Consider the following 19,050-nt stretch of genomic DNA (forward strand, 5'->3'; position numbering starts at 1 on the left):
ATATCTGGAATAACACAGAGAAATCATTACTAGTCATGTTTTCAATTGTCCTCTAAGTCCCACCTTTTCCCCAGAGCAGAATTGCTAACAGATGCTGTATGTTTTTTTTTCAGGGATCATAAAAATATCATACAGACAGATCATTGCTATATCCCTAATCCAGGTTCCTTTCTGCATAAGATTATTATTGTTGTTTTCATTTTTAAGACCCTTTTCAATGAAAAGCCAAGCTTTTAGAGCAGAGGTTTCTAAGAAATACTAATACTGATTAATATGGTGGAAAGATGTATTTACAGATGACCCTTTATTTAATACATTCTTTGTCCAGGCTGCCCCCTCTACATGCTGAGGCCTGTAAACCCCCAAATAAAAGAAACAAAAAAAATAAATTAAATGCAGTATTCCTTCCTTGTTGTTTGTTAACATTAGCCTTCCCACTACAGCTTTTAAAGGTTTTCCTGGGAGATGAGGGCTATCAGATGATCTTAATCATTGCTACCCTAGTCAAGAACTATTCTTAATGTCTCTGTGAGCAGTGTGACACTCCTGGCTGTATAGCACCACTTAATGTCATTCTAAGGTGTCATTAGTAACTAACCTTCAACATTTCTTTGCTGAGGCTTGAGTCTGTGACTCTAAGTGGTGCCAAAGGTTTTAGCTGCATAGCTCCTGTTAGTTTTAATGAAAGTCACGTGGATTGTCCTCTGCTTTGGAAATAGGAGAGCCAGGTTAAGTAGAGCAACTGCGAATTTGAACAAGAGTTTAGAGGGTAAAAAACCAAGATATTGCTTCAGAGGAAACCCTACTGCTACAACCAATAACTGTAAGATCATTTTCAGGTTGAGATTTGACAAATCAAGTCTTTAGAAACAGGGCAGCAAAGCAATTTTTAAACAAATTCATATAAACACAAAAATTTAAAAAAAAAACCAACCAAACAACAAAACAGAACACAAAACCCCACAACATTAAAAGAACCTCAAATCTGCTCAGAAGCCATCTCCCTTCAACAGAAAGCCTCCAGCAAGGCACTCCAATGGCAGTTCTGGATCACAGTATTGAGATGTGGATCATTGCAACTGAGTATTTGGGTATTTTGGATCAAGCAACGCAGGCTTATCATTAAATATGCTTTTCCAGACATTGTGACGACTGGACCCTTATCCTGTACTGTGGACTCAGAGGAGGACATCATTATAAGTTTTAAGCATTTCTGTGTATTAATTCAATACAGTATAGTGTGGGTGATTGCTCATTTTTTTAAAGTCATTTAAGTGTTAAAGGTTATTTTACCCACAAAGAACTGTTCATATATGATTACACTGGAACAACAGGTAAGCCAGTTTAGCAACTGTATGACTTGTCTTCATCAGGTTTCTTTTGCATGTAAATAAAGGGTTCCTGTTTACAAATACTCTAAGCTATTTGCCCTCTAGTTTTCAGAACATTAAGTAAGACTACAGTGAGAATTTTTTGCATATAAATTTCATGTCCTCTCTCTCCAGCATGCAGAGCAGCAAATAGATTTGATCAGCGGTCTGTCTAAAGTCTAAGAAGTATATTCTCTTGTTCTTTTATGCAGAAATACTGAATGGAGGGGTGTATGTTGGCCAGAACAAATTTCTTTGCTTCGCAGACACCATTCATTGGCAGGATATCGTGCGTAACCCCTGGGCCTCCAACTTTACCTTGGTTCCAACGAACGGCAGCTCAGGATGTAAGTACTCCTTTTATCCTTAGCGTTGTCATCCACTCAGCATGGTACAAGTATAAATATGGCCACAGGTTTTCCCCGATCCTCTGTTACGGTGAATCGTATTTGTAAAACGTTTCCCTTCATTGTTCCCTGCGTTTTTCTGTGTTTGTACACTGCTTGGAGGACCACTTAGTCTCATCTTAACAACACTGTGTCTGTAGAGAGTATTTGTGAACATCACAGATTTTCTGGATTTTTTCTTGTCTACTTCCTCTCTCCTGCATATTCTTTTTTTCTGTGTGTTGCTAAAGCCACTGTGCTGCTGTGGAAGCACAGTTGTTATTGTTTGCTTTGCATTTTTTCCTGCTGCTCAGGCTGGTCCTTGAATCACAGTGGTCTGTCTGTGGCATCATAACTAGCTGCTGGAGTATGCAGCTTGCTGATACAAGCTCATCAATATTTTAACTTTAGATGAGGAATGATCCTCAAAGAAGTAGTTATCCTCTTGTCTTGTGTGTATATCCCTGAAGAGAGAGAGAGAAAATTTGCAGAGAATGGGGTGCTCTTCACGATGTAGCCATTAAGTCTCTGGTTTTATTACATTCTCTTTATTTTAGTGCTTTGGATTCCAAACCTGAAATATCTGTGTACTTTGATTAATTTGTTTGATCCATTTATCTATTTCCCTTCCCTAGAGTTATTCACCTTCAGTAGTATTTGGATGATTCTTATGATTCTTGCAGCGATACTGAGTTCTAGTCGACGGCGGTGACAGTGACATGGAGTATTTAAGTAAAATGTTCTGTAATGCAGTAAAGTGCATTTGGAATGAATACTGTGCTATTAAACAGTACCCTTAGGATGTATCAACACTGAAATTCAGATATAGGCTGGGAAGGAGTTTACATCAGCTGTCAGAAGTGACACCACAGCAGATATACCGTTCTGAGCCCCAGTATAGCGGCGTTCTGGATTGTTTACCGTATCAGGTGTCCCTCAAGGATATTTAAATGATTGGTTGCCTCTTTAGCTTTCACTACAGCCAAGGAAAAGCTTGATTGTATGTTAGGAACTCATGAAAAATAAAAAAGGTTGAGACTCTGAGTAAAGACCATTTGACGAGTCCCCATAATTTCAAAGCAGCAACACAGGTTCTTTGTGTTGTAACAGATTTTATATAAGGCTGACTTGCTTTTGTATATCTCACCTGTTACCACCCTCAAAACCAGAGCACAGCTACTTGAGATAAGGCTTCCTCCAGGAGCCTGCCAAACTGCACTGCTCCTCGATGATCCAGCTCAGGATCTGAGGCTCATCTTGACTGCCTTCTGGCTGGAACCTTGACACATTTGTAAATGCAGCCAGCTTTCTTATTTGCATATTAAAAACCCCTCATTGCTGGTGATGATCAGTTCTAGGCAGAATTGTTAAAACCTTTGAAAGTGAGGGAATGCCTGTACCCTTTTATGAGTTATTGCTTCAAGAAAAAGACTTGATTCTTACTCATATGTTCTGTTATTGGGTTTTCTTTTAACCTTTGCCAGTTCTTCAAGACAAATACTTCTGTGACACCAAGGTAATAAGCTCTTTTAAAATAAGCAGTCAACCTCAATGCTACCTTTTTGAGCTCATGAAAGTTTTAGTGGTGACTCCAGAGGAACCAGAACTGAGTACTTTTGGAATCACACCCTGAAAGCGAAGAAGGCAAATATTAGCTCCCTCAGCAAGACAAAAGGATGTATGTACCCAAGTTCAGTTTTCTTCAAACATTTTTTGATTCCTTTTGAGTTGTTTTCAAACATAGGGAAGGAACAATTCGTGCTTTGCCATTTGTGCTTGATCAATGGGATAAACAGCATTATTTCAGTGATGACTGAGAGCTGCATACTAAGGCAGCTTCAGTAAGACAGCCACCCATATTTTGCTTTATTTTTTCCTTACTTGGGATGAAGTGGTGCACAGTTGGACTATATTTAATTTAGTAAACATAAGTCTCCGCCAAGAAACTGGATTCCATCTCAGTGTTATTCATGAGTCCTGTGAAATTTGATTAAATTAGCTAATCCAAACCATTTCTGCCTTCACAGCTTATGTAAGTGAAAATCTAAACCCCGGCATAGAGAAAGCCAACAAACTGCTAAAATGGTTTAACAAGGGTGTTAAGGCTTTGGGAAACAAAGAACCCACCATCTAAAATAGCCTATAATTGAATACCTGTCTGTGCGGGGCTGCACACGTGTATTGGGCACACACATATGACTTGGAGAAATGAACATTGAATTATAACCTTAGAATGGAAATCAGTATGGAATATAACTAAATGAGGTATATACTTCTCAACTTTGGCTCTGATGTCGCTTTTCATAATCTGCTAGGCAGTGTGGGTGCTTGCTGTGTCCAGCTTTGCTAGTTTTCACTGCTGCAAATGATGCCCACTGTGTAACAAAGTCATTGGTTCCTCTCTGCATAGACTGTGACTCATGCTGTGATCCAGCATGTGTATGTATTTACTGTTTGAATCTCAGGTGTCTCTTAGCCAATGCAAATCTTGTTGAAGTCCACTGGAATTGTAAGTGCACCTTGGCTTGGCATTGCTGACAATATCCTAAATCCAAGAGGTGTCAAGGAAAAGCCCTCTGGGACTTTCCGTGTCAGAATATTTTGAAATGAATTTGTGGGTTTTACTTCTTATCTACAAACCTTTACAGGAGAGGCTACATCAATCTGGGAATGTGAACCAACCAAACCTGCTATGTGAAGCTCTGCAAAGTCCATACTAGTAGTAATTTAGGAAAGTCTGTGGAAGTGTGTGGTCATGTAAGCCTTGTGTGGAAGTGTGGAGATCAATGAGACTGAGATGATCCCAGGGGAGGCAAAAAACTGGAATGGTTTATTGGACTTACAGGCTCATTTTTAAAGAGTTTAGAGTTTACATATTCAACAGGGGGTTGGAACTATTACAATTTATTACAAATAGGGAGTTTTTCGGGATGACATAAGGGGAAAACTCAGATTAACAAATTTGGGGTCTTAGCAATTACCTCATGGGGGAAAATCTTTATTTAGGGGATTCTACAGGGGGAAATAAGTATTCAGGTTTACAGGATGCAGGGAGTCAGGGATACAAAAAGAGAGATAAGATACAATAGGGTTTCTGCAGAGGTTTGATGAAATCCAAGTGTGGGCCCTCTGGGCTGAGGCAGAGCCATCAACATCTGATAATATCTCATCTGCTTCTCAAATCAAGGTTTTTTCCCCAACTCTAGCAGCCCAAGGCTTTCTGCAGAGTCCACTCAAACCCTTTTCTACTGATGGCATAGTTTGGGATCCAACATGGAAGTGTGTGGTCATGTAAAGCCATGGCTCATCGTGTGCCGTGTTTAGCCATGACTGGCTTGACCTGGGGGGGCAGCTTATGCCCTGGGAATTGTTAGGGCTGTTTCACTGAGACCACCTCAGCGGTGGCCCCTGGCAGGGAGTATTTCTGTGGACAAAGGCTGCAAACTGCAGTGAGTGTCAGAATCAGGTTGTTCCAGCTGGTCCTACAGCCTAAAATACAGTTTAGTGTTTTGGCATCACTGGCATCAGTAGCGGACGTAAAATCTCCTCCGAAGTGTCTCTGTTTCCAAAAGAGCAAAGGCCCAACTCTGGAGGAGAGCCCACCGCTTGCCAGGTTCTGGGCAGTGCCAGATGGGCTCTGGCAGGTTGATACAAATGCAGGGTCACACTGTGAGCACCTATGCTTGAGAGAGAGTGTGTGTCACTCCAGGCGCAGCCATGATCCTTGTGAGGGAGCCGACACTGCAAGCTGCTGGTGCTCCTCCCTTCCCCAGCCAGCCAGAAGAGCTGATAATGGTCCAAGTTCAGGAATAATTTCACTTGCCACCCTCCCTGCTACTCCAAGGCAATCAACAGAGGAGGTAGACAAAAGGGCAGAGTGAAATGGAGATGCTTTGAAGTGAAATCAGTCCCCCGCCCCTGTACCTGTTTCATACCTTGGATCTGCCAACTCTGGCAATCTTCTTCATTTACATCAATGCTAGACAGAAGAGAATATGGCCAGTGAACTCTAGGAATAAAGCTCTTCTGATTCCATTCTTTGCGGGCTTTCATTACCACATCAGTGATAAGAAGCCAGTTGAAAAGGCCATGGCATCTTAAACACTGTCAGAAATACTGCAGATGTGAATTCTAAGAGCTGCTTCTCCATTTTTCTGTTTCTTTAGCCTAAAATGCATTCTACCTGTTGCTTCAAGTTCTGATCACACGAATGCAGGACAGCTCATGTCAGAGGACTTTGAATGACGTGGTATTGCTGTGAGGATGCACAGAGCTGGTGGCTGCCAGCACGTGAGGCCGCAGTGGAATAAACAAACCTTTTACCAGGGACCACACATGTTCCATCTTTCTACAGACAGATCCTCTGTGCCTGGCATTTCAACTCATGCTGAAATACAGCTAGTATTTACTGTTTGCAGAGCCTTCCCACACTGGTATCTTGTAGCTGAAGCTTTTGGAATTATCTGTGATTTGAAAGCAGCCTTTTCTTCAATTCACCTGAATTCAGCGCTCTCAGCCTGGGGTTTGTAAGCTGGGCACCTCTCAGTGGGGATATCAAAAGCATTTAATTCTCTAAGGAATAAAATTCTCCCTTCAGGTTTGTGTTACTGACATTTTTTTTTTGCAATGTTCAAAGTTGTTCTCTCTCCTTCCAAAAAGCGTCCATGAATTCAAGCGTTAGCTAAGCATGCTTAAAGCAATGCTTTGCAAGAGCATATTCCCCTATTAGCACATCCACTTGTTGGATTTAGTCCCTTAACTGAAGAAAGAGAGCTAGAAACCCAAGGTGCAACTCCCAGTGATGGTGCAAGAAATAGAGCAGGAAATTAGGATTAGACTTCTTGCCTGAAATGCCTCTAGATTTGTAGACAACTGCTCTCTGACCTGCTGTTGGGAGAGTGCAGGGAAAACCTGGCTGCTTTGGTTGGTGTCTTTAATGTTCTCCTTTGTTATGTTGTTAGCAGGAACTGGCCAAGCCCCACATTGTGTCAGGTGAGCTCCTTTGACAAGGACAAAATCAGAATTTTCAGAGGAACTTTACTTGAAGCCTCTGTTTCACAGAAAAACTTGCAGTATTTGAATTGTGCTGAGGTCGCTTGCAGTGGCCAATAGCAAGTGTTCAAAACGGTCAATAATGCATTTAAAAATACTGAATCTCTATGGATGCATGTTCATGATGGAGCTGGTAACTGTTTGGATAATAGAGAATTCCATTTTCAAGTGGTGGGGGTTTTTTTGTTGTTGTTGGTGGTGGGTTTTTTGGTTTTGTTTTGGTTTTTTGATTGGTTGGTTGGGTTTTTTTGTTTGGTTGGTATTTCGGGTTTTTTGTTGTTTGTTTGTGGGTTTTTGGGGGGGGTTTTGTTTGGTTTTGTGTCGAGGCTTTTGTTTGTTTGTTTTGGTTTTTTTTGTTTGTTTTTTTTTTTAAAAAGCTGCTTTTCAAGGAGTTATTCAAGAAAAATGCAGGACTGCATGTTGACACGTGCCTGGAGTTGTGCAAACCAAATTCTGTGGAAATTAAATCCATTTTAAAGTATTGTCCTGAACTGAAGTTTCTGTTCAGACCCTGAAGTGAAATCTGTGGAAAAAATCCCTTGATTGATCTGGCTTTTCAACTGTTAGCTGAGGAAAAAAGATGGAATTTTTTTGCGATATGCGTAGTACTCCTCTGTCATTGCTTTGTATCTAATTGCACCAGGCAATGCAAAACCATCCAAATTCTGAGCTGCACAGAAGTGCTGCTGGAGTGTTACATGGTACATAGGGAGAAAAATCTTGATCTTCAGTGATGTGCCTGGGATTCAATAAACCCCACGGTGTATTTCAGGGGAACACCGCTTTAAAACTTCACTCCATTTTACCCATTGATTCATAGATTTTTCAAGGGCAAAGGAAGCTTTGAAACATCATTAGCACTGATTTCCTGTAAGTACCATCAGCTTGCCTGTCATTGAGCTCAGTAACTTCCCCAACTGCAGTTTATCTTCCAACCCAGCTTCAGCAGCAGTTCCAGCCCCTGTGAGGCTGGAGCTCCTGCAGCCGTGGGATGGGTGAGCACAAGGCTGTGGTCCTCTGTGCCCTATCCTGGCAGTGCTCCGAAGCTTTGCAGAAGTGCAGGTGTCCCCCAAGAAGTTGGTTACTTCCCAGGATTAAAATGAATAATACCAGCTTTATCTCTAATTCTCTATTACTTTCATCTCTAATTTGAACACAGTTTTAAATTGCAGATGTTGTTGCATCTCACGCTTCCTCCAGCTGACTCCAAGAGCTCTCATAGCCAGCATTTTCTCCCTGCAGAAATGGCATGTACCATGTAATCAGCTCACCTCCTGATCTTTTTCCATAAGCTAAACAGGCAGGGACTTTCACATCTCTCTCAGCAAGGAACTTCTTTCCAGCCCAAGAATAATTTTAGTTGCTTGTCGTTGTAAACTACGTGTATTTTTCTATTTGCTTTTCGAAGGCAGAAACCTGAGTGAGTATAGCATTTTATTACTGATTGAACCAGTATCCCATAGAAATAAATATTGTATCGTTTGTGTTTCAGCTTCACACAACAGCAACACTGCCTGGTGTGGTGTTCAGGCAGTTCTGAAATCTGTGTGACTTAGACACTCCCTTTTTTTCCCCCAGAAAATGTAACCTGTGTGTTGTATTTCGAAATACGCAATCCTATGTTTGGCTGTATAAAAGCCATTCGGTGTGAATGACTCCAGCTCACCCATCAGCTTGGCTCCACTCTCTGATACTGGCTGCTCTTCACTGTAATTTGCTGGGATTTCTCTCTTCCTGTCATCTGTACGTTTTATTGCCTGGGATTTTTTAATAATTTCTAAACCTTTGGCTGGAATATTAAGAGGCATCAGTCCTGGGGATCCCTGAGGAACCACACCCCAATTGTATTATAATTGCTCATTTACAGCTACTTTTGGAGAGCCTCCAATTAGCTGGCTCTTAATGCATTTTTCATGTGTTTTATTAATATTGAAACATAGAGACAAATCTAATTAAATGCTTACCGTTTAGCCAGTGCTCTATATTTTAATTAAAGGAACAGAAAATGGACTTGCCAGCTGCACGGTTTCTTATGAAGTCAGCGCTCTGTTCTCCTGGTGCAGGCAATCCAGGCTGTCATTGATCTTACCTGCGTGCAGGTGTGTTTGGAAGCATTCCAGCTCAGTTTGACATACTTATCCCTGTCTGGTATGAATGTGGTCGATGTGAGTTCTGTGCCAGCTCTGTATTCTTTTTTTCGTTTTTTTTTCCCCCCTTTCTTAATTTTCTCTGTTACGCTGTCTTTGTGAATTGCTTTATTCAGGTTAAGCTGCTGCCCTATCAGCCCTGATAGCTGAGCATTTGCTGGGCTGTGTTCTACTGCAAGTTTTCCACATTCTAGCAGAAGGAGTAACAGAGTTTCTGGAAAGATACTTCTTTGAACTATTGCAGAAATGGGAATAATTTGGTAGAAATTTAGTTTAGTAGAAATGTCTCTTTATGTCAGACTAGTTTAAGTCCAGAAGCTGCTTACATTTCTTTAAACCAGTTAGGCGTAAGTCAGTCACATGGGTACAAGTACGTGCTTTTCAGCACACATAGTATATTCTCATACTGCGTTTCACAAAAAGCATGAGTTGATATTTACATAGAATTCTGTGCAAGAGATAGGAGTGATAAGCTTTATATTCTCCCTTGGGTGTTAACAGTCTGTGTGTTTGGAGTTGCTGGCAAGGAGTGTAGGTGACTTTGTGTACAACCATTCATTGCAGCTACGGAACAAGGTCTGACAGGTGGCCAGCCCCTTGATTTAATGTTCAGTAGTGACCTTGTAATTCTTCACAGAGCACATAACTCGTTTTTTGTACCAGTAGTTGCAGTATTAGAAAAGGATCATTTTATTTACACATAGTGATATATCTGGAAATTTATACTCGGGTCACAAACCATTGGGTGTTTAACTCTGAAGTAATTATGTGATAGGTATGAAGCATAGGCATTCCTCAGATCCTTGCAATCTCTCCCAGAAGTCCCAACCTTCCACCAGTTATCAGATATGCTGTGCCTAAACTATCTAAAATGATGTGCATGCCAGTGTTTCCAGCTAGGCCACCCAAAACAGACTCCTGCATAGGACCAGCCCTGCTAACATCAGGTAGCCACACTGGTGACATGAGGAGTCTTGGATCAGAGAAGAAGGGATGATGGAGTCCTTTCTCTCAGAGGTAAAAAAGTCATTGGTTAGTCAAGATTGAGGAGAGCTGAATGCAGTGGAAATACAAGGAAAGCTTTCATTTCATAGATGCTACTGTAACAGGAGAGAATTACATATAAATCACGTGTGTAAATCAACCCCCTAGGCCTCAGTACCGGGATGCAGGTGAGACAACCATGTTTTGCCCAGTTACTTCTCCAAGGTATTTTGTGTTTTTTCAAAGCACAAGGATTTTGCTCTGCAGAAGGCCGGAGTAACAGCAGTATATTTATGTATGCTGGCAAAAAGAAAAGAGGGAATTGACTAATTCATGCTTAAAGGCACCTTTCAGAATAACTGGTGTATCATTTTTGGTGTACATCTAAATTGGAAACGACCCTACAGAGAAAACAACATTGCAGAAAGTGTACCCTGAAGACATTTGTTATTTCAGAGTTTGTTAAATTATAGCCTTTCATTGAGGTTATTGCTTGAAGTTCAATTAACATTTTAAATGTATGTTTGGAGACCAGCAGACAGGTGGTCTCTGTACAGAATGAGTTCCCTGCCACTGTGGCAAAGCCAGAGGAGAAGCTGTTCTTTTTGATAAAAAGCCACAAATTCCTAAAACGTTTCATGAAAGCTCCCACCATGTGGCACGCACTTCATGGACTTACAGCACTGCACTTTAGCAGCAGTTAATGGTTCCACGGATATCTCAGTAGGAAAAAAAAAAAAATTTGTGTCAGAGCTGAATATAGACAACCAGAAAGTCCCACAACTGCCTTTTGTTCAGCATACATGAAGGTTGCTTTTCCTTCCCTTAAGAAATCTGTACTCGGGACAGAATTTATTTATTTACCTGGAATTGAAAGACAAATACAGTAACAGAAAAAATTGGTTTTAAAGAATAGTTTTTGCCAAGCGTATGTACTTGAAGGTGGAGGAATATGTGAAATCCAGTGGGTACAATGAACCTGTTTTGCATTAGAATGGCAAGCTGAACTGCTTGAAGTTGCCTGTAATGTTTTTCCTCAACTCAGAACAGTGTGTTTTGAATAAAGGGAATCAGTTTAGCTTTCTAATAATACCTTCAGCCAGCGTTTTCAGAAGGGATTTTTCAATTGGTGACTGCCCTTGAAACAGATTTGAAAAGCAAGCAGACATGGCATTTAATGGATATCCACCTCTAACAGTTGAGTTACTGAATAAAAAGTAAGTAACAAATGCAAATAGGAATAAATAATGCTGTGAGGGACAGAACTCCTTAGGCTGCCAGAGCCTAGTGCAGGGATCTAGCAAGGTTACTGCTACAAAGGTGGGGATCTTTAGGAGTTGTGGGTACAGAAAGGAGGGCACTGAGAAAGCCAGCATTAACAGTTTCTGAAGAACCTCTGACATGGGCATCTCCTGGCACTGAAAATTATATTTTGGATAAAGATAAACAAAAAACCCTCAACTGCAAAACAGCTCCATCTCTGACAAAGTGCTGACCTGTTTTACTGACTGTCTTCCTTCCTTATTAGGAACAGTTGCAGGGTGAAAGTCACCCAGCAAGTGGCACAGGTTACCGTGCTGATGTATAATAATATTGCAAAGTGGCACTGTTTCTGTAGCTATAGAATTTAAGTAGGGCTCCACATAGCAGTGCGTGGCAACTGTTGGCAAATGCTTATCTTTTGATGGTAACCTGTGTGTGTATAATGCATTACTGCATACCACCTGTTTATAAGCAGATTGGTGTTTAAGCAGTGTATTGCACGAGGGAGAGGCTTTCAGGTTAAGTTAAAGCATGCCTTTTCATTACGAGCGGCTTTATCACAAACGTTGGTGTTTCTTGAAAGTAGGAAATAAACCCTAAATACTGGGGATATTTAAAATAGTCTAATTGAATGGTAATTGCCAGATTTGTAGTGAGTGGGTAGGTGGGTGGGATTGGTCTTTCACAGCAAGCTGCAGCTGCTCTAGTGAGCTGCCTTTAAAGAGCTGCTTAGGGAAAGGAAAGGAAAGGAAAGAAAGACTGTAAAATCAGCTGCCTAATTGTGTCTACTGGATCTTGAAGCTGCTGTGTGCCTCCCACCCTGTTGAAGTTCTGTTGTTTGATCTGCACGATGCAAGTCCCAGCCACCCGTCAGAGTGGGCTTAGTTGGTGCTGCTGCGCAAAGGTAGGTGTATCGCAGGGGGGTGGGTGCAGTGTTGGGACTACCCAGCTGGCTTCTCCCAACAATCTGTTCTTTCTTGCTTCAAACACAAAACCACCCCAAGACTTTGTTGCTCCTGTACCTGTATTTCTATAATGATTTTGTTACACACGCCTGTTTTCACGGAAATTCTCAGAACTGTCACTAAAGCTCCTGTCCTGTGCTAAAGCCCTCTGGCCACTAGTCTGCTCAAACCCAGGGCAGCTTCATGGTCTTCTTTCTGATTCCTTCACACCTTCTGCATGGAAAAGGACTTTGCTGGGTCTTCATATGGAGCTTAGTGAATGAAAAGGAAGTTTCTGTCTGCTAAACTATGTGCAGAAAGTAGCAGAGCAAAAAACAAGAGTGTATTTAATGCTCTTGCTGTCCCTCATTGTGTGCCTTTGTATAGGATCTCCACATTCTCATCTCCTTGGGCAGGTATTCAAAGGAGCTTCCCATCTCAACATCTTCTTTCTGGTCCTCTTGTAGGAACTCGTAGTTTACCTTCAAAAACTCATAAAAGTCATCATCAGTGAAGTGTTCTGACACAGGGGAAATATTTGCAGAGTAAAATACTTAATTCAGTCTTTTCCCATTGTTTTATATGAATTGCTACTTATTATAGTGGGTTGACCCTGGCTGGACACCAGGTGTTCACTACAGCTGCTCTCTCACTCCCCCCTGCAACTGGACAGAGGAGAGAAAAAAGCAGTTAAGAGGTGGGAGCAGTCATGTACAGATCACCACCACGGGCAAAACAGACTCAAACTGGGGATATTAATTGAATTTATTACATATTAATTGAATTTATTACTAACAGGATCAGAGCAAGAAGTAAAATAACCTTAAAAACACCTTCCCTCCTTCCTTCCGTGTTCTCCCCCTAGCAGTGCAGGGGGACAGGGAATGGGAGTTACAGTCAGTGGTTGTTTCTGCTACCGCTCAGGGAGAGGAGTCCTTCCCTTGCTCCTGTGGGGTCCCTCCCATGGGAGACAGTCCTTGATGGACCTTTCTGGTGCGAATCCATCCCTTGGGCAGCAGTTCTTCCCAAACTGCTGTCCCGTGGGCCATTCCTCCATGGGGTGCAGTCCTTCACCGATGAGCTGTACTGATGGGGGTCCCCCACAGGGCCACAAGTCCTACCTGGGAAAAAACCTGCTCCAGCCTGGGCTTCCCTCTCCGTGGGCTGCAGGTCCCTGGCAGGATCATGCTCCGTCCTGGGCATCCCACAGGATAACAGCGTCCTTCATGCATCCCCCTGCTTCAGCATGGGAGCCTCCATGGGCTGCAGGGGTGTCTCTGCACCCCGAGGGTCCCCCATGGGCTGCAGGGCCTCAGCTCCGGCACCTGGAGCAGTTCTCCCTCTCCCTCTGCACTGCCCTTGGTCATGTTCACATGTTCTCACTCCACTCTTCCACAGCTGGAATTGGGGAATTCTGCTCAATAGCTTTCTGTTTTTAAATATGTTATCACAGAGGCATTACTATCATTCTTGATGGGCTCGGCCTTGGCCAGTGGCAGGAAGCCCATTCTGGAGCCGGCTGGCACTGGCTCAGCAAGATGGGAGGCTTCTGGCAGCTTCTAACCAAAGCCACCCCCTTAGCTCCCCCCCCACCAAAACCTAGTCACAGAAACTCTCCACGCTTATATAAACAACTTTGCACCAAATTCATCATATTACACCTACGTCATAGTCAGATAATGTCCACAGCATCACCTCTGAGCAGATCTCTGATAACTGAATATTATCCAGGAGATTGCAGTGTGAAATTTGTTTGTGTGATTATTTTCACTGAATTTTTATGTATAGCAAACACTTAATCTAAATATCAGAGTATATCCCCAAGCATTGTTTTCCAACAGAGAAAGGGCTTCTGTTGTCCAAGTATTTGTAATAATCAGTTTTGTTTCAAATAGCTAGAGATACATTTTGAATAGGCCCATTATGATTCTTATTCAAACTTTCCCTAAAACTGGACTCCAGATTTCAGGGAAATGAAGAATTCATTTCTACTATTTCCATCTAGTTGAGTCAAAAGTTGGTGAAAACATTAGCAGTCCTAAATACACCCTGCCAGAATCTAGAAATACTACATGGCATCAAGAAAGAGTAAAATGAATTTTAAAAGCCACTTAAATTTCAACTTCTCATTTCCTTTCTTTGAGGTTATTACTTTGTTTAAAAAATGAAAACTGCATGCCTCTCTATTTGAACTTTATTACTGCTTTGGCTGCATTACAGGAACATTATAACAGGACATTATTTTGACCTATGTGGTATTGACTGACTTGATCTGTTTGAGGGTGGATGTCATGGTTTGTGGGGTCAGGGTATTCCCAGACCAGCGGGTCCTTGCAGCTGAGTTGTAGTTTTCCCCTGCCAAGCTTGGCAGGGGGGCTACCTGTCTTGCCCTGGGGGCTAACCCCAGCCACACCCAAGCACCAGACAAGAGACAAGCAGCTGGAGCTGATCTCAGCTGGAGCTGATCTGCTTTATTTTACAAAATGGAAGGTTTTTATAGGGCAGATAAGGAAGGTTCGAGAATAGGGGAAAGGTATGCAAGTCTTGGATAAGGTATTGGACAATTAGCAGGGATTGACGGAGAAAAAGGGGGGATACATAGCTTTTCAGATAACTTTTAAGTACACAATTGGAATGGCCAGATGCCCTCCTGGGACACTGTCCAATCAGGAACTGTCTGCTTTCTCCTATGGGAGAAAACTTACAACCTAACAGAATAAGAACATGAACATAAAATGGAGGTCTCAGTCTATCTGTCTGATGCAGGGACATTCAGTGATGGTGTCAGGCGCTGATTCCTTCCACTGGTTAAACTCCTCTTCCTCCTCCAGCCCATCTCCAACAGGTGGAGGTGTTGCTATTAAAAAAGCACAAGAACACCCCCAGCTACAGCACTTAGTTTTCAGTGTGTCTTCGAGTTTGTTGAGAGCCTCCTTTGAAAATACTCTCTAACAGTGAAGGAATTTTTCTCCCAGCATTGCACATTATGTCCAAAAAAGCGACCTGTATCTGAATCCTTCATTTCCCAGCCAGCTTATCCATCAGACAAGTGCTGCTGCTCCTAAGGACAGATATCCGCCTCAAGACTTATTTCAGGCACTGCTGTGGGTGCCCATTTGATCGCTGTGGTCGGTAGGAGTTGTTCCTGTTGACTTTTTTTGTGGGTTTTGATTTCACATATTGTCACACCAAACAGAAACCCCGGTTGCTGTGAGCCAGAGTGAAAAGTGCCCGGGCAGTGTCCTTGGAGCAAGCGAGGATGTGGGTGTCAGCGTTAGGCATCGCAGTAACTGCTGCTTAGGTAGGAAATGCAGGCATTTCCAGACGTCCTCATGCAAGGTGTAATACTGAGATGAATGTAAAGGCATATGTTTGGGGTTTTCTTTCTCTGTCTGCTGCAATCTGCAGAGCCTTCCTCTCACAGACCTGTCTTCTGCTCACACTCAAATTTCCTCAGTCAGAAGGACTTTTCTCCGTTTTTATGAAACACATTAGAAGCTCGTGAGTTCTCCAGGATGTGGGGGAGCAGGGATCAATTTTCTACCTTGCACTGAAGCATTCAAATCTGTACATCCCACTTCCCTTTGAAAACTGCCTTAAGTTGGTCTGAGTTGGGATTTTTTCTACTTCTGTTGACATTCTGAGTATTAAGTAATCATCGGGTTAAGTACAAAAGCAGTCCTAGGGGTACAGTGATGCACAGCTCTCCAGTGAACACAGCCACTGTGCTGGGGGGAGAGAACCCAAGAATGGCTGTGTCCAACTCTCTGCCTTCAGGGCAGTTGAGCTTCCTGTGTCATCAGGAGAGCTGTCTTGGGAAGGGATGGCTGCTCTGTGCTTTCCCCTTCCCGAGGATAGCCTGCAGACTGGTTCTTGGGTTGCTGACCTGGGAGGAAAGAGTGTTCATTGCAGTAAGCAAAGGAGAAGGTGGGATGCATAACCCACATCCTAAGCGAGTTAACATACAGGTAGTGGGATATCACCCTCTCCTTCTGCACAGAGGAAAGGGAAGACAAGAGTTACCCCTGTATTTTAAAGGGGTCCAGGGCTGTGATTTATGTGCTTTGAGGATGGTCCGTGTTAGGGAAGGTGTTTCATTTTGACCCCAGTGTAAATGCCTGTTAGGCAGAGAGCAGGATGCTCTGCTGTTGTGGAACAGAGGCCCTGCCATAGTGTGTGAGGATGGGCACTGAGCTGTGGCTTACTGGAGGGGAGTATAATTTTTTAACAATAATGATTACAAGGAAAGATTCCTGAGGGCTTTTTGTTCTTGATGAGCCTGCCAAGCAGCAGGTATGACTTGACCTATCATTTTAGCCTTCTGGCTGTGTCTCCCCATTTGCTCAGGATCCCTGTGTGCATGTTCAGGAAGGCATTTCATGCTGATTGGAACTAATTCACCATCACAGTGGGGGGAATTCACTTACATTCCTCTGTGCTAACAACTATAAGCAGTGATAATTAATAGCTCCTAATTGCTTAATCAGTATAAAATTTTAGACTATGTCATATCTGAAGGCTTTTACTTTGTGTGGATGACTAAACCCCCAATTAATGCACCGAGTCACACAGTCTTAGCAGTGCTGTCTGTTCCAGACAGAGAAAAATAACCATTACCCCCCCCCCAAGTCCCTTTCTGTAGTCATTACTGTGGCCTGAAGACATTTTTCTGTAGCAGCTGCAGTAATGTTACAGTGAGCTTCCTATCAGCTCAGAGCTGTCAGCAATAGATATGAATCCACCAGCCCGAGCCCATTCAATGCTACTGACATGCTCTTCTTGACTTTCTATTTATTCCTTTACCTCTGGTGGCCAATCTCTCTTAAAATCAAAACTGTCTGCCACCAGCGTATCTAGCAGTAGTCTGTAATTTCACAGTTCTCAACAGATGCCTGGTGCCTGTGCACACACAGGAGTTGTCTCCATCCCACATTACTCAAGGAAATGCATCCCTCTCTGGTATTCAGTTTTTGTTTTCTGGTTTAGTTTTATCTCTATTCCCTCTCCCTTGCACTGTTCCCGTATCTCTTTCTGTGCCTATCTTTCAGGGCATATCTCTTGGATTATTTTCATTTCCCAGACCTGTTTCCCATGCCAGTTTCTTTTCAGTTGCCGGTGCCTGAGTCCCTCTCCGTTTGTGTGCATCTCTTTTTCTTATCTACTGAGGAAGATGAGGGGAAGATAAAGGAGTTGAATGGCAGAGTTGAAAGTCCCTGTTGGAAGTGACTGTTAGCAAGAGTTTGCTTTCGCTGTTTCTGGGCCCCAGTGGTCCCTGAACATAGAATGCACCCATTAGGGGTGGGCACTAGGAAACTTTGGCTTATGGATGGATGGATCCATAGAAGATGCTGTGCTTTTCAACAGTGTAAGTGCTTCTTTGATGTGAATTTTAAGTGCTGTGTGAGTTTTTCCTGCAAAGGGATCCCTTTAATATTTGCGCAGGATATCTCTGTTGGGCCGGTAGAAGCAAAGATAAAGAGAGGAGACAGAAAGGTCAGTTACAGTGCTGCCATTTACCACCGTAAAAGTAACAATATCAGTGAGGACACAGCTTGTTAAAGAAAAGCCTGCATTTTATGGGACTAATACTATGTTGGAAAACTGGTTGGTGATACATCCTGAGGTGAATTCATCTGACATGAGTTAAAGCCACGTAGTTTGTTAGCAGTAGAGGAATTGGCCCTTTGATTTCTGTATCCCATAATGTTCCTACAGAGAGGAAGAGAAAATAAGCACCAGATATTTCTATAAAACATTTTCTTCTTTTACAATAAGTTTTACTTTCTCTTGCGACGTTTGCCTCTCCTGCCATGAGGTAAAGGAATCCTGAGAAGTGTGAGACTCTGTTAGGTAATTAACTTTCAAATCAATAGGAGAGATCTGAAGGCTAGCACAGGGCGGGTAGGGAAATGCAAAATGATTTTTACCTAACAAAGAAGTGTGAATGAATGAATGTGCGACAATAGGAAGAGTTGGACAAGGACAGGGAAAGCATTACAGGCAGAACAATCCATCACAACAATAGTATCTTTAATTCTTGTTAATGCTATGCTGCAGTGTTTAAATTATATTTTGATTTTGTCACCTATTCATACATAGCACTAAGGAGTTTAGCTGCCTAGAAAAGCAATATGCAAGTGTATTTAAACCATCTGTCCTACCTAAGCAATGCAAAGAATAGTCTGGGACTCATACCAGTGTATACCTGGAATTTCTTGGACCTTCAGGCTGGTTAGATCTAGAAACATCTCTGGCATCTCTAGCGTTTTTGCAGGTGTGAATTTTTTTGGATGAAGGCTTAGTTTATAAGGAGCTTACAGAAGCTGATAAATGATTCATAGATGTTCTGATAGTTAATCAATTACTGTGGACTGTTGGGTAAGTAAAGAGGCTGCTTCTTACAATGGCTTGTAACCATCTGAGCAACTTTATTTTGGCTGTGTTTATTCGCACTTCATTAGCAGTGTATTGCAGATATGCTAACGTTGATTAATGATTTATTAACCTCATAGAAACCATCTGTAAATGCAAGCTTTGTGCAAAGTGAGACCATTTCTTCTCTTTTTTCTGCTTTCCTTTTCTTACTGAGAGAGGTCTGCTCGAGGCAGCTGGTGTAGCTGGTGGGGACAGAGCAGGGTTTCTTCTCTGTATGACACTGAGCTTAGAGCTAAGAGGAGGAATTCATTTTTCTTATCTTGTCAGTAACTTAATCCTTTGCGGTTTTATTGTTCCTGAAATAATAAAGTCAGTCTGGAGTCAAAGGAAAGCCCTTCTCAATTCACAGGAAAGCACAAGGGTGAAGTAACCTTGGTCTTTCCCAGGCTGGTGAGCAAAACATTTTCTGCTGGTGACTTTCACTGGCTGGGAAAGCAGAAGAATCTCCCACAAATAAAACTCTATCCTG

At 42.3% G+C, this 19,050-nt stretch overlaps 1 protein-coding gene across 2 annotated transcripts in view; it reads left to right on the top strand.

Moving 5' to 3' along the window:
* Positions 1-19,050, top strand: part of ERBB4 (erb-b2 receptor tyrosine kinase 4) — a 369,309-nt gene that overhangs the window by 170,027 nt on the left and 180,232 nt on the right. For both annotated transcript variants that reach the window (XM_027894313.1, XM_027894314.1), the window contains exon 3: positions 1,583-1,717. In XM_027894313.1, coding sequence (XP_027750114.1) covers positions 1,583-1,717 — 135 coding nt within the window. The remainder of the gene's footprint in view (positions 1-1,582; positions 1,718-19,050) is intronic.

The sequence above is a fragment of the Empidonax traillii genome, unplaced genomic scaffold (assembly GCF_003031625.1).
Source record: "Empidonax traillii isolate 1590-97213 ecotype Southwest subspecies unplaced genomic scaffold, ASM303162v1 scaffold424:size506307, whole genome shotgun sequence".
Taxonomy (NCBI): domain Eukaryota; kingdom Metazoa; phylum Chordata; class Aves; order Passeriformes; family Tyrannidae; genus Empidonax; species Empidonax traillii.